The following is a 14,335-nucleotide window of genomic DNA, read 5'->3' on the forward strand; positions in this document are numbered from 1 at the left end:
TATGCACAACCCGGATTATTCCCCGAAGCACATACTCAATCTAAAATGGGCAATGCACATGTATCACTGAGATAAAATCCCATATTCCTTGACGTTGCTTGAATATGGGTTAATATAAAAGAAACGATAACCTCCTAACTGACAATTTAAGTGTGACACGCCTTTTACTTGCACTGTCCTCGAAAGACTGATCATAAAAATTCGATTGCATAGAATATATTTTAGGGAAATTCAGACAAAAATTCAGGTTGTTATGACCGACCTACTAATAATCAAAATGGCGTCGATGTGTACCCTTCGAATTATTAATTAAGAGGTTATATTTAAAAAGGGGGGGGGGGCACATAAAGTGGCTGTTTTAATGTCGATGCATAAAAAGTGAAAAAAGGAGATTCTCTGATTGATAAAGAATACAGAGTTAATATTCCTGGCTTGATATTGGTATCGTATGAATGATTGTAGAATATATCAAAGTAAACACTTCGCAGCTAGTTTGTTGAATAAGTCTTTCATTGAATGCTCAATAGCCCCATTCCTGCTTTTTGTTACAGAGTGACCGGTGGTCCCGGTACTTTGGTCCAGACTCAGTCCAATGTATCTCCAATGAATTCCCCTCAACTGACCCTTAAAATTCCAGGACACCATTTTTCCGCCACCACGATCAATCTATACTATAAAAAAAACATGCACAACTTGTTAATTATGGCGGTATTTGTCTGCCATAACTTATTGGAAAATAAGTTATATAGACTTGTCAGATGATTATGTTGACTTGTCATATACAGTGTATTTATGAAATCATACGAGATCATGTTAAACAGTATCTCTATGTCAATTTGTCCGATAATAATTACAAGGACTAAGAACTCAATTGATTGATTGATTGTATACTGTTTAACGTCCCTCTCCAGAATATTATACTGTTAGGGAGACGTCACCATTGCGGTGAAGGGCTGCAATTTTAGGCCTATGTTTGGCACTTAGGCCTTTGAGCAGGGAGGGATCTTTATCGTGCCACACCTGCTGTGACATGGGGCCTTGGTTTTTACGGTCTCATCCGATGGACCCCCCCCATTAAGTCGCCTTTTACGACAAGCAAAGGAGTACTGAGGACCTATTCTAACCCGGATCCCTAAGAACTCGATGTCTGGCAATGAAAGAGTGAGAAAGCCACTAGATGACACTTACAGATATTTACCTGTTATCATACATGTAATATATGATAAATAAACATGCATGTACGTTTCAAACAAGTAAAGATATGCCACTGTTTAGTCTAAAGTTTTCAAGAAACCTTGTTTAATATAGAAAATGTGCTTCACCAGATGTCCCCAGTAGTTCAGCCATGCCAGAAGCAACAGACATGAGGCTGCTTAATTTGTCCATTATTATTTTCACGAATACCAATATATCTATCTTAAAAAAAGAGAGAACTTATAATGAGGAATTGATGATTATTTTTTTTCAAAGACTAGTGATATGTTTCATGGCATTTCATGTGTATTCTCTTGAAAAAAAAGGGAACCTTAGTAGAATTCGATAAGCAATTTCTTTGATAAATATTGTAGAGTAACACCACACCCCCCCCCCCTTCTTGTTTTCAAGGTTTAAAGAAGTCCAGGAAGAAATGTTTTTTTTAATTATCCATCCTCGAAGCCATTTCCGCATACTCCATGCAAACCAATGTTTTTTGTCTTTAAATACGAAAATTTGACCTTAGGTATATATGTGATTTCACAGTGTTTTTTATCTTCAGCCTACTGATATGCTAATTACTACAATTATGTATTTTGAAAAACGTCTTCACTTTTCGTTAATTGCTTTTTCTTTTGAGAATATGACACAAAAATATTAACTTTACATTACAATTTAGATTTCGTATATTTTTACTCTATTAAAAATGAAAACACAATTATAATATTTTGTCTACTTAAAACTCATTTTGAAAATATTATAAAAATCAAACGTTCAATTAAATGTTTTTTGTTGTTCTATTCTATTTCATTTGAATTCTCTATTTCCAAAAAAAAAAATATTTTATATAGGATAGAAACTTTGATTTAGAAAAAATGGCCAGCAAAATCAGCACATTCATTAATGAATAAATGAATATATGTTGTAGTATTCAACACGATGGTTTTGTGAAACACTTATGTCCCCGTCTGAAAACTCATGACAAAGGTCAAATTTAAAGTTTCCAAATTGCAAATAAAACCCCGAGGTCAAGGTTAAGAGATAAAAAAATCAATGCAGGGTCTTGTAACATTGAATAACCTTGAAATTTGAAAGACCTTGCACCAACAACTCCATATTCATGGCCAAGGTAAGTTGTTTCAAAAGTAGATAAAATGCTTAGCTCAATAAAAAAGGTCAAATTCAAAAGAAAGGCTTGGTAAAGATATAAAAGACATATCTCTTACGGTCGCAACGTTTTGATCAAGATAAAAAATGATAGATGTGTGTAGAATTAATGAGCAAATTCGAAAATAAAAAAGGCCGTCAAATATGTTACTTATGGGGGGAAGGTCATGTCACAAGGAATACTTGGTTTGACAATGTACGCCAGTGCTTCTATTAATATTTTTCTGCAAACAAACTTATAAAAGACAAAGAGACAGAGCAAAATGTACATGCATATATACTTTGTTCGAATATACTTTTACCGGGAACATTAAAACAGACTTTCTTTTATGCAAAACAACGCATATATTGACACATTGAGATAACTATTTTGGTAAGAAACGTACTATTTTATACATACACGGTTTTGAATATATTTGATAGATTTTGTCACATTTGTACAATTATAAGATAATAATCGCTAATGGTGAAAATTCACTTCAAGGATTGTTTTTTTCTTCTCCTTGACAAAGTTAGTACAATTAAAAAAAATTAAATCGATCTAGAATTAAAATATCTTTGAATTCGTGTTTATCCCTCAGTTGTCAAACACATTGAAAGAATTGTTACAATAAATTTTCAAATTATACATTCAACTCGGTGTTTTAAACAATGTTCAATCCATCTTAAAATAAAGGAAAAGAATAGACATAATTTCTTATTTACCTTAGTCCTTTGTAAGCAATGGCGTTTCTTTGTTTTGATAAATATGGATGCTTTCACTTCCACAGGCCAGGTCTCCTTTAACATGTATAAGTCTGTGATTTTATATGATGTTTACATAATACATGTATAGAACGCAGCTTTCTGTTTCGATTGCCTCATGAGGTTATTCCACATTCTAAAAATAAAATTACTATTTTTGGGTACATAAGGTATAAAAATTTGAATAGCACTTTATTATGTATATGATTCATGTTAAAATGCAAGTATGATGTTTTAAACCAAACAAAAATATACAAAATTAAATTCACATTTACCCATTTAAGATCTTGGTAGTCTCAGGATCTTATATTCAATGGCGATATAAGACTTTATTACAGTGCCCGTGTAACAATTCAAAGGAATTTTCAATTTTTACTACACTTCAGTGCCCGTTAATTCTTATTCATCATTTTTTGTAGGGCAGATAAGAAATGAAAATACAGAATCTCTTTCTTAATGTTACTATTCCTTTTGACTGTTAACAAAGAATGCATACCTAAACAAATCACAATTAAACAAATTAAGGTATATATTTTTAAATCTTGAACATTAAGAGTCATTCTCTGTAAAAACCAAAGAATCCAAGGAGGCCGTAAAAACGAATGTCTCCGAAATACGTAATTTTTTGTATTTAGAGTGTACTCAGGTGTCTAACTGAGAAAACCACCTTAGTTCATGTTTCGGGGTGTCCGTTGCCATGGCAACCGTAACTAACACAAATATGGCCATTTTGACAGGTTCAATTTCATGAAATATAGCATTTTTAACCCCGATATTTCCTTTAAACACGAAAAATATTACCACTTTCAATTATATAATTTATTTTATGCATTCTTATATAATTAAAATAATTAAGAATTAAATCTTTTGCCTGAGGCGTTTCAAGCTGATAGAAGGCTAAAAATATCAAATTTCATGATTTTTTCAAAATGCAGAAAAATCCATTTTACCCTCTATTTCAATTACATTTATCTTTAAATTCCAAGATAGGTTTTTTAAACTTCTTGTTTATTCCAAATATCTATACTATAGTCTTTCATTTCATATAGATTCCAAACATGTGTTTTTCAGATAACTCGGGAAATATCAAAATGAAAATAACCCATAATCCCGAATTTCCTCAGATATGGATTGGAAAACTGCGTTATACATTGTATATGGTATATTTTGTAGAGTTTGTTTTTCTCTTTTGAGGAAATTGTTTATGTAAAACAACCTTAACAGAGAATTAAATGATAAAAATGAATGAAAATGTATGATTTTAGGGGCGGATAGCAACATAGCAGTGGTTAACAGGGCTCATGGGATTTTTTTTCATTTCATGTTTTTATCGGTTCAAAATCACTTTTGTGGCTAAATTTTAACAATACTGACGTGTATATTAATCATGCTACTAATCAATTCTTTAAATGAAATTTAGATATATTTAAGATATAAAAGTAATACACAGATATTTCATTTTACCCCCCCCCCTTTTTTTTAATGAGGAAAAGGCTGGGGATTAATGACACCTGTTCTATGACTCAAATTTTATCTTCTTCAGCTATTAAACGTATTTGTTACAAATTTAGCTGAAAAAAAGAGTCGATGAAAAGTTAATTTATTAACTCTATCACAACGTAAGGCTAAGGTCAAGAGTTCAAAGTTAACTGAAGAATATATAATATACATGTAGTATAATTGCTTCTCCACATTTTCAGGAATTGACTGGATGACCTTAAGTCAGGATTTCTATAAAGTACAACATGTTTAATCCAAAATGGTTTAAATGGACTAAATAAACAATTGATAACTGAAAATAAATCTGAAAATTAAAAGATTATTATTTATTATTATTTTTTCAAAGAAAATATAAAAGATTATGGTGTGCAGAGAAAGTTCGGGCTAATTATTTTTTTTTAAATAACTTTTTCAATTATCAATTTATATTAAAGCTCAAACATTATTTCATATACTTGTAATTGATTGATACACAATGAAGAATTTCAAAAATATGTATGTATACTGTTGAACACAAACCATTCACAGCAACATATCTAAATAATTTGATTATTGAGCTCATAAAATTATAATACCAGCAGAATAAGGACAACAAAAGTAAAATGAGGCCATACATGTAAGTAATAAGAGTTCCTGTCATTCAGATTTTCAACTTGATTGCAGGCTCGTAAGAGGCAATTTCAGTTGGAAGAGGGGGGGGGGGGGGCACAACCATACATTCTCAGTGAAAACTACCAAAAATTTCTAGAAAGCAAAATATGGACAAAAGATCATTAGACGTATTTTCTGAGGGGGCACAAGCATAGAGTAGCTATGTTTATTATAGAATTCTATATATTGGCAAAATATTAGGGGGGGGGGGGGGGGGGGGGGGGGGGTCAAATGTTGGTCATATTGTGAAAAATAATTATATATTTTCTATGAAATACCCAAGAGCCATTAGCAGGAATAGTAGGGCAATGACATATTTAAGTGAATAATTACATAGATGTACAATAGGTGGTTTTTCACTTTTATCAGTTAATATTTTTGTCATCCAAGTAAACGTTATCCTTAAGCCTTGAAAATAATAATAGACACTTTTGACATAGATTTCTTTAATTTTTTTGTCAATTTTATAAAAATTCAATAATTGTAACAAAGGATGGAATTATCATTTTACATGCAATAAGACTACTGTTTATACACTTTTTATCTTTTATTTAAGAATGTACATTATTAAATTCTTTTTCTTTTAATTATTTGAAGCATATTCATAGTAGTGCATAGTGGACCCATGTTATTATGCATGAATAACTTCAGGATAAGTGGTCAAAACTTCCCTCAGGTATAATACTAGGCAAGACTAGGATTTTCTTCAGATACTGTAAGACTTCACTATTTCTTTGATGTTCTTTGGGAATAACAGCAATGTTTGTCATTATATTGTTGTAGTATAATTTAGCAGGCTTAGTGAAGGTGTCCCGACGGTATCTCCCATTCTCTGAAAACTCTCACTAATTTTCATCAGATACTCATTCATTTGCTGAATGTCATGACTGGTCATGACTAAATGTAAAACTCTGGCTTCTTGAGTTCTGTAATAGACAATACAAGTATTTAGATTTACCAGGTAGATAATACAAGACTTAAGTTAACCAGAAATCTCTGTCAAGACTGTAGCTCTACTGGTTTGTACTTATAATAAAGAAAGAGAAAACTAGCAGTTGGGACATTTACAAAAGCAATCAATAGAATAATGACAAAAACAGATACACAGAATTATTTATCTTATTGTAGTTTACTTGTGTGCCAAGTTATATTGAAATCAGACCAAAACTGTAGGAGGAGTAGCATTTTGAAAAACTGTTTACAGACGGACAGACATACAGACAGACAAACAGACGACGGACACATTACTATCGCATAAGCTCTTCTGGTCTTTGACCAGTAGAGCTAAAAATGATTAAAGGAACCAATTGGATCATGAAAACAGTTACACTTGTACATGTAATAGGTCATACATCCTCTCTACACCAGTGTAAAATGATTTTTGGACTTTGCGAAAATTATATTGAATAAAGATGTAAATAATAAGCTTCTCTATTTCATTTTCAATACATGATACATGGCATTTAACCCCAGGAAAAAAATGTTCAAACACAACACAGTATCAGTAGAAATAATTGCTATTTACTTCTATGGAGAAGATACATGTAAACAACATGTTTATAATTTAGAATTTAAACTATCTCTAAAAATAGCTGCAGTGGTTTGCCCTTTTAAAATGTTAAGAATACTTGATTTGATTATAAACTGAGTAATATAGTGTAAATGTATATTTATTGGCATTTAAATCTAAGGGCAGATAAATAGAACAGAATCGTAACTCTTTAGTGTTCAGTGTAGAGAGGTTTCTTAAGGAAAATGGTAGAAATTCCTGTCAAAATTTTTGAAAATAACAACTTGGGTCATGTTTTAATGAATAAAATCAATAAGTTTAACAGTGTAGTTTTTTTTAATTTCTTATTCAAAGTTGCACAAAAATTGAATTTGAAGTAAAAAATATTTGTATAGAATAATTAGGATGATTTCAGATGGGTAGAAATTGGAACATCACAGAACGTTTACATGCCTTGAAAAGTGGGTCAATAATAGTAGTTAATGTATATATGGAACATGAAAGCTGTATCCTCTATCCTTCAAAATTTATTACCAATGTCTAATTTCTTGAAAGATATAGAAGTCAAGGCTATTGGGTCAAAATTATAGTACATGGACACTATACCTCTTTATAATTTGGTTTTAATACGATGTTGAAGGCTCCATGAATGATCTAAATATCTTCCCCTTCCTTGTGATGCCCCTCACTTGGTCACACAGCAGCATGCTACAATAAATTGTATATTTTCATAAAAATAATTCAATTCCTTACAGGTACTAATTAAAGCACAATTATATAAGAATGAGTTGTTAATTTTTTTTGCCATTCACCACATATTTAGCGGTACTTTTTATTTAGTTTTGTATGTTGACAGGTCTAAAATAAATAACTGTGTACAATAATTCAATTGGAGAAACTTTTTAATTAATATCTTGTTAAACTTTAAATGCATACATCATTATAGAGTGTTCAAGATAAACAAGGAAAATTAAATTTACAAGGTCAAGTCCAAAGATTATTTCTTATTCTACCCACATAGCTATTAATAGCTACAATGTACATGTATGTAGGTTAAAGCTACCCAAAGTAGCTATTTTACCCACTTCTAAGACCTACATACACATGTAGATAGAAATGCTTTAGTATAGTCTTTGGACTGTACCTTTTTACATTCATTTCGATTTAATTCTTTTTCAATAATTTCATCTACTCATAACTCTACGAACACATATTATTATATTGTGTATCAGAAATTGTAGTTACTTACGTGTACATGCATGGTGTATAACACTGGTAGCGTTGCACCAGCTTGACCAATCAAATGACCTGCTTTCAAATTTTCACATGTTCTGTTTGGAGGGGAATTCTTGGTCCATCTCCTCTGGTATTTTCAATATGCAGGTGTGAACTTAGAAGACTTGGAATTTGACAAAACTTCCTTCTTCACCTCTTTGTATTTTATTTTGAAGAAAAGTTAAAATAACGTCCACATTCGATAGTCGTTCACCATGTTCACTGTATTTACTAAATAATTTTGCAAGTGTAACACATGGCATACGACCTACTTTAGACAATACATGGCCATTGCTAAAACTCACGAGTTGTTGAATGTCTTCAGAATAAACAATATCACATCTGCCAAGGAAGCTATACTGTATAATCTAAGCAGTTTTGTATAAAAATATCAGTAAAACACATCGTTTGTGAAAAGGAACTCCAAACCGGCAAAACGTCATGCTTACAAATACTTTTGTTTTTACCTTCCTTCACTGTCGGAACTAGAGAGTTCTACAAAGGGAGATAATATTTTTGTGAAATGCTAGTTTTTTAAAGTTTTCAAATGCATTTTATTTTTTTAAAGCAAAAAACACACATCCAGAATAATTATGAATAAATAATCAAGTATGTTTGCTTTCAAAATATTGTTAATATTTTATAAACCTATCTTGGGATTTTTTATAAAATGGCACTGAAAGTATGGTTATTTAGCGTGTTGGTTAAGGGTTAAAAATAGGAGGAAATTAAATTTCTTTAAAATAAAAAGGAGTGTTAGTGATGAAGAAAAATAATTTTTTATCTTTACTTCACACCTTGTTTTCACAATTTAATGCACTTAATCCAACCATAGTTCATTACTTATTTTGAATTTTTTATGTCAAATTAGGAGAAAACTGACCTTTTCAAACATGGGGGTAGCCACAAAATGTGTTAGGGGGCCATAACCTGGAGGATAGGTCACATCTCAAAATTTTTAATATACCTAATTAATCTCATACACATTCATAATTTTTTCATATATGTTTTATTAAAATCTGTGGTATTCGTTTGAACGGCATCTGTGGTCCTTACAGAGAATGACTCTTAATGTATAGTATTTACAATAGAGAGGCATATTGTCACAAAGTGCAATAAAATTTGTAGCTCTATCTAACTGCCAATTTAGTGTTTGTTTTTGGTAAACAGACATTTAGATGGACAGATAGCGGGACAGAAAAGATAGACACATAAATATTTTAGTATGCAAGAAAAAAACTATATAAAATAACATTACGCTGCAATCTTATTAAAATTAGCTGTTAGATCCGCTCGTATACTCACTACGTACACTAGTTTAGCGAGTATGCGAGCGGATCTAACATTCTTTAATTTTAATTACATTGCATTAAGCCGCCTACCGACACTATATGGTTAAAACTTTCTAACCGTTAAAAAAAATTACCTATTTTCTGTACCGAAAAATTGAACTCAAATACTGTTTTTATCCAAACTGTATTAAATTCCGTTGGGTGTTTTCCAAATGCTATTTTTAGGTTTTCCGTTCAACTTTCTGAAATGAACTCGTCATTAAAGATCCGCTATTTTGTGAATTCTGTAGTTCCGTTAGGTACTTTCCAAAGGCTATTTTTAGATATCTGGTTTAACTTTATAATAACTAACCCCTTAATTTTTATAATGTTGTAGTTTTGTTAAGCGTTTTCCAAATGATATTTTCTTTATTTTCGATTTAAGTTTATAAAATTTAGTTTCTATTTTTAAATGATTGTCGTCAGTATTTTAATTAGTACATGTAATCCAATAAATAAACTTTATAGATCCTAGTGCTTGGTCAAATTTTAAACTTAATCCCATTGATTTGAAGACTGTCAATGTATTTATCATTTGATAACAATGTTTGTATGTACACCAGAGGCCTTTAAATATTACATAATTTCATCTTGAGCATTTAAGCAGTTCACGTCTTGGTCTTTGCTTTTGAGAAATGGGCATTTACTTGAAGTACGACAGATAAAGATTGTAATACAAACTAGATTTATGATGGATTTTGAGAAATCAAGGAAAATGTTGATCAATGTAATTTACGAAAAAATTACTACAGTGCGTTATCTTCTCTGCCATGCATTTCTGGAGAATTCTCTAAATTAAAAAATGCATGTTTTCCGTAATGTATATATATGTCCGATAAGGCAATTTAGGTAACTTAATTAATATCAGTGCTGTTATATCGGGAGTCTTTAATCCATAGTGGTGAAAAATTGTACCCATTAGCGGCCTTTGGGAATGTGCACAAGATTGAATTTAATTCCATCTCTTTCAAAAGAATATTTATAATAATAAGGCAGCTCTGCACCATTAAAGACTCCGTCTCTCAGTATTCACTCCACTGTAAACTCCAATAGGATTTGAGCACGAAGTCTTATTATGTTTCAATTATTGTTTTGTAATTATATAATATATCATAAATCGTTTTTTTTCCAAACATTTTTTATTATTTTTCTTTAATTTCTGGGATCATTTGTACGCCTTTGTGTGTGAAAGAGATAGCCCAAGGAGGACAACTCCTATAAACCTTGTTACGATATCAAAAAAAAAATCCTTTAAATGTTTCAGAAATTATTTATTTACATCCTGTCAAAACAAAAATACCATCTAAAATATATATTCACATTTTAAACAGAGTCAGACTTAGAATCTTAAAACTATATGAAAAGATTTCAAATAATTCACATGTCCATGCTAGAATAAAGAATTCATATTTAATTTTCATCAAATGAATAATTGTAATGTGTACATGTATGCATATTAACTTAATCGTTCTTACATCTTATTTGAATTATTTACAAATTCCAGAAACACACACAAATACATATTTCTTGAGCATTTACTTGTTGAGTGCTCACCGGGAAAAAGAAGTATAGAAGTAAGTTAAAATTAGCATAAACTTCTGAATGTCTAGTGCCCACGAACTAAAATGCAACAAAATTATATCCAGTCCATGCTCTTAACTAAACTTTGAGCCACATATATATCCTCATGAAATGTCTATGGGGCTCTTTATAGCGCTCCCCTTGCGGCCAGTTTCTGGAACAGATCCCGCATGGAGTGCTCGATGGAGCCGTCCCTGCTCTGTTTTACGGCCGTGGCTGTTTCCCCCGTCGCCTGGTCTATACAGATCCCTATGTACTTCCACTCAAACCCCATGATGTGACCTTTGAAGGACCACTTGACGATTTTTCCATTTCCTCGATCAAACTAAATACATGTATGATTGATACGATTGAATAAATATCCGGTACTTACACATGTATACGATATTACGTTAACACTGTCATTCTATGTTATATATAGATATAGGGAACAAATTATGCTTAAATATCATAAAAAACAATTTATTATATTTTGATATTTTACATATGAATTAATGTATTCATGATTTTTTTTTAAGCAATGCGCATGAAATACGTTCTTCTGCTTTCTATACATAATAAAATTACTTGTGATATGTAAATTGTCTGTTTCTAAAGCATGTATTCGTTAACATGTTTAAATGAAGGTGGAATTTTAAGAAAAAAAGGGCTAATGGTTGAAAGCTGTAAAGAACTAAAAACAATATTTTTTTACCTGTCCTTCGCCATTTGTTCCTAAAGCACCTGCCAGACTCTGGGCGCCACTCAGGAAACTTGTGAATTTATCCATTATTACCGTCTAACAAAATAAGCATATTATCATAAATATTGTGAAAAAAATGTGTAATTTTCCCAAAAGATGAAGAAGAATTAAAGCCGCAAGACTATTCATCTATGTCCATCGGAAACGAAAATTCTTGTAGGAAGGTTCCTACTTGGAATTCAGACATTAGAGTTTTTTAAGGAGTAAGGATTTTTTCTTGTTTACGATTAACGTGAACAGAAAGGGGACCAATTAAAAACCATTAAAATTTGTGATTTTCGAACAGCCATATTAAAATGCTGAAAAATGGATTTTAGTATTCACCAAAAGAAAAGACTATGTTTTTTTAACAATTTACTTTAAATATGTGTTGAATGTATAAATTATTGTCAGTGAAAATTATTTTTTAAAAGTAATTTTTCAACATCAGAAAAAAATGTATCATAAAATAAATTCTCAATAATATTTGGAACACTGTAATTAAATATTTAATGAAATGAATAAATTGACAGAGTGGTAAATGAAACTGACCTGAGTAAAAGCCGACTTTTAAGGATTCAATGTACGTACAATGGCTATATAAGAGTTCGCTTGTAGTGGTCATTTGTAGAGTCCTATTTATATACATGGTCAGTGTGGTATTTAAAAATTCAGAATTTCCAAATGCTATTTAAAGACCTTCGGACAACTTATTTATTTTCTTTTTTTAGACAATTTCATCAACGGATTCTCGTGGTCATTTTTCTTTCTCTCTCGAATGAAGCGAAAGCAAACATCACTGTTTGAATTTAAATCTGAAATAAATTTATGTATTTTTATGCTCATAGGCAAGCTCACCGCAGCTTGTTTTTGCTAATTTTGTATAAGTCAAATAAAACACTAAAATATGATAGTGTCTGATCTCCCAAAACTGACTAGAAAAAGTATCTGTAATACAAGACAATCAAAACAACATATGAAAAAGTTAGCAAAAAGATGGCACATCAAAACAAAATAGGCCAAGAGAAGGGAATCCAAAAATCATATAAAAAAAACTTAGCAAAAAGATGGCACATGAAAACAAAATAGGCCAAGGATAGTAGTGAAAAAACATACATGTACATAAAAAACTATATATAAACAAAATAAATCAGAACCAATCAAATATGATTTTACATGACACATTATTACCCATTTTAAGGGGTAGGAATGCAGGTGTGGAGAAGGGTCTTCAACTAGACGTGCCTGATGTTAACGTGGTCAGCATGCGGGTTATCACAATACAACTGATGATTTGCTGTGCTGACCACGTGACCTAACACCTATCATGTGTAATCCATCAACCAAGGCGTGTATGTAAGAATTTTCACAAGTTACCAAAATTAATCCTACCGGAAACCTCCAACTAAGTTATCGCATTCAATATATAAATTACAATTATTATTCTAAAAAATGTTGTTTTATGTATTCTTATGCTCATAGGCAAGCTCACCGCAGCTTGTTTTTGCTAATTTTGTATAAGTCAAATAAAACACTTTCATAGAGATGGATAATGTCATTTATTAAAATGACGGTATAAATGTGAACAATTTAACAAACAAGAAGGGGATCAGATTCACAAGCTTTGACTAGCAGTTACATAAAATATGATAATGTCTGATCTCCCAAAACTGACAAGAAAAAGTATCTGTAATACAAGACAATCAAAACATCATATCGAAAAGTTAGCAAAAAGATGGCACATCAAAACAAAATAGGCCACAAGATGTGACATGCATGTCACATTCATGTTAGATTTGACATGCAGATCCCAGAAATTAATTATTTTGTTTTTGTTTCTTTATCAATTATTTCTGGCCTCTTATGAAGTACCTATTGCAAAATTTATATTTAATGTAGGCTTGTTCATATGATTGTATGAAACTTACATTTACTGTTTTATATTTTTGTAAAAGTTAAGCAGCATGAAAACATTGAAGGACCTTATCATTTTTCCAATAATCTTTAAAGAATAGGTGGCTTGTTATATGCATTCAAAATATATTGATAAAAGTAAATGAATATAGCCATAAGAAATTTTTAAAGTCGACATATTGGTTTGCTTGTAATTATTTTCTGTTTGCTGAATTTTATACTTTCGCAGTGTATTAGCACAGTAGAAACCCTTCGTTTTCAATATAAGAAAATAAGGACACTTTCGTATAATTATTTTAGTTTCAAAGTATATTATAAGAATTATTTGCTTCTTTCTTGTTTCTCGATAGTTATCGACTTACGATCCTTTTTTTTCACATTTTCCATCCACTCTAAAAATAGCACACACTCTGATAACACTCTAACTGAAAATCAATTATACTGCGAAAATGTACAATCATATAATAGAGAATTTGTATTTTAAAACTCAAAATTAACTAAAAAAAAAGCCTTAAGCGATTTAAATACTTGCCAGATTTATCGCCCTTACACTATATTTTTAACACATGGCGTTACACATGCATCTAAAAAATTAACTTCGGGGTCACTTGGATCTCCCCGGGTTGTTGTACATGTACTTCAGACACTAAACGCGGACGTCAAAGATGTTTTGATTCAGTAATGTGATCTTATTATACCCCCGCTTGAAAAGCGGGAGGGTATATAGTAATCTTTAATTCTGAACGT

General features: G+C 31.0%; 1 protein-coding gene and 2 long non-coding RNA genes across 4 annotated transcripts; all 3 read right to left on the reverse strand.

Moving 5' to 3' along the window:
• Positions 1–1,312: 1,312 nt before the first annotated feature.
• LOC134280035 (uncharacterized) lies at positions 1,313–3,566 on the reverse strand. The gene is made up of 3 exons (XR_009994825.1): positions 3,381–3,566; positions 3,067–3,241; positions 1,313–1,412 (listed from the first exon to the last, which is right to left on the reverse strand). It is a non-coding gene; the product is annotated as an uncharacterized LOC134280035 (long non-coding RNA).
• A 2,236-nt stretch (positions 3,567–5,802) lies between these two features.
• Positions 5,803–8,581, reverse strand: LOC134280080 (uncharacterized). The gene is made up of 3 exons (XR_009994836.1): positions 8,016–8,581; positions 7,373–7,474; positions 5,803–6,182 (listed from the first exon to the last, which is right to left on the reverse strand). It is a non-coding gene; the product is annotated as an uncharacterized LOC134280080 (long non-coding RNA).
• Positions 8,582–10,645: 2,064 nt separating this feature from the next.
• LOC134280040 (uncharacterized) lies at positions 10,646–12,451 on the reverse strand. Of its 2 annotated transcripts, XM_062762486.1 has the most exons (3): positions 12,227–12,451; positions 11,648–11,731; positions 10,646–11,278 (listed from the first exon to the last, which is right to left on the reverse strand). In XM_062762486.1, exons 2-3 carry the CDS (start codon positions 11,720–11,722, stop codon positions 11,081–11,083), a joined length of 273 nt encoding a protein of 90 aa, XP_062618470.1. In that variant the 5' UTR covers positions 11,723–11,731; positions 12,227–12,451; the 3' UTR covers positions 10,646–11,080. The 2 variants fall into 2 exon arrangements, with proteins under 2 accessions (XP_062618470.1, XP_062618462.1); XM_062762478.1 differs by lacking the exon at positions 12,227–12,451 and having other exon boundaries at positions 10,647–11,278; positions 11,648–11,817.
• Between the last annotated feature and the right edge of the window lie 1,884 nt (positions 12,452–14,335).

This window comes from Saccostrea cucullata, unplaced genomic scaffold (genome assembly GCF_032062105.1).
Source record: "Saccostrea cucullata isolate Sc308-1 unplaced genomic scaffold, CSIRO_AGI_Scuc_v1 ctg3459, whole genome shotgun sequence".
NCBI lineage: Eukaryota > Metazoa > Mollusca > Bivalvia > Ostreida > Ostreidae > Saccostrea > Saccostrea cuccullata.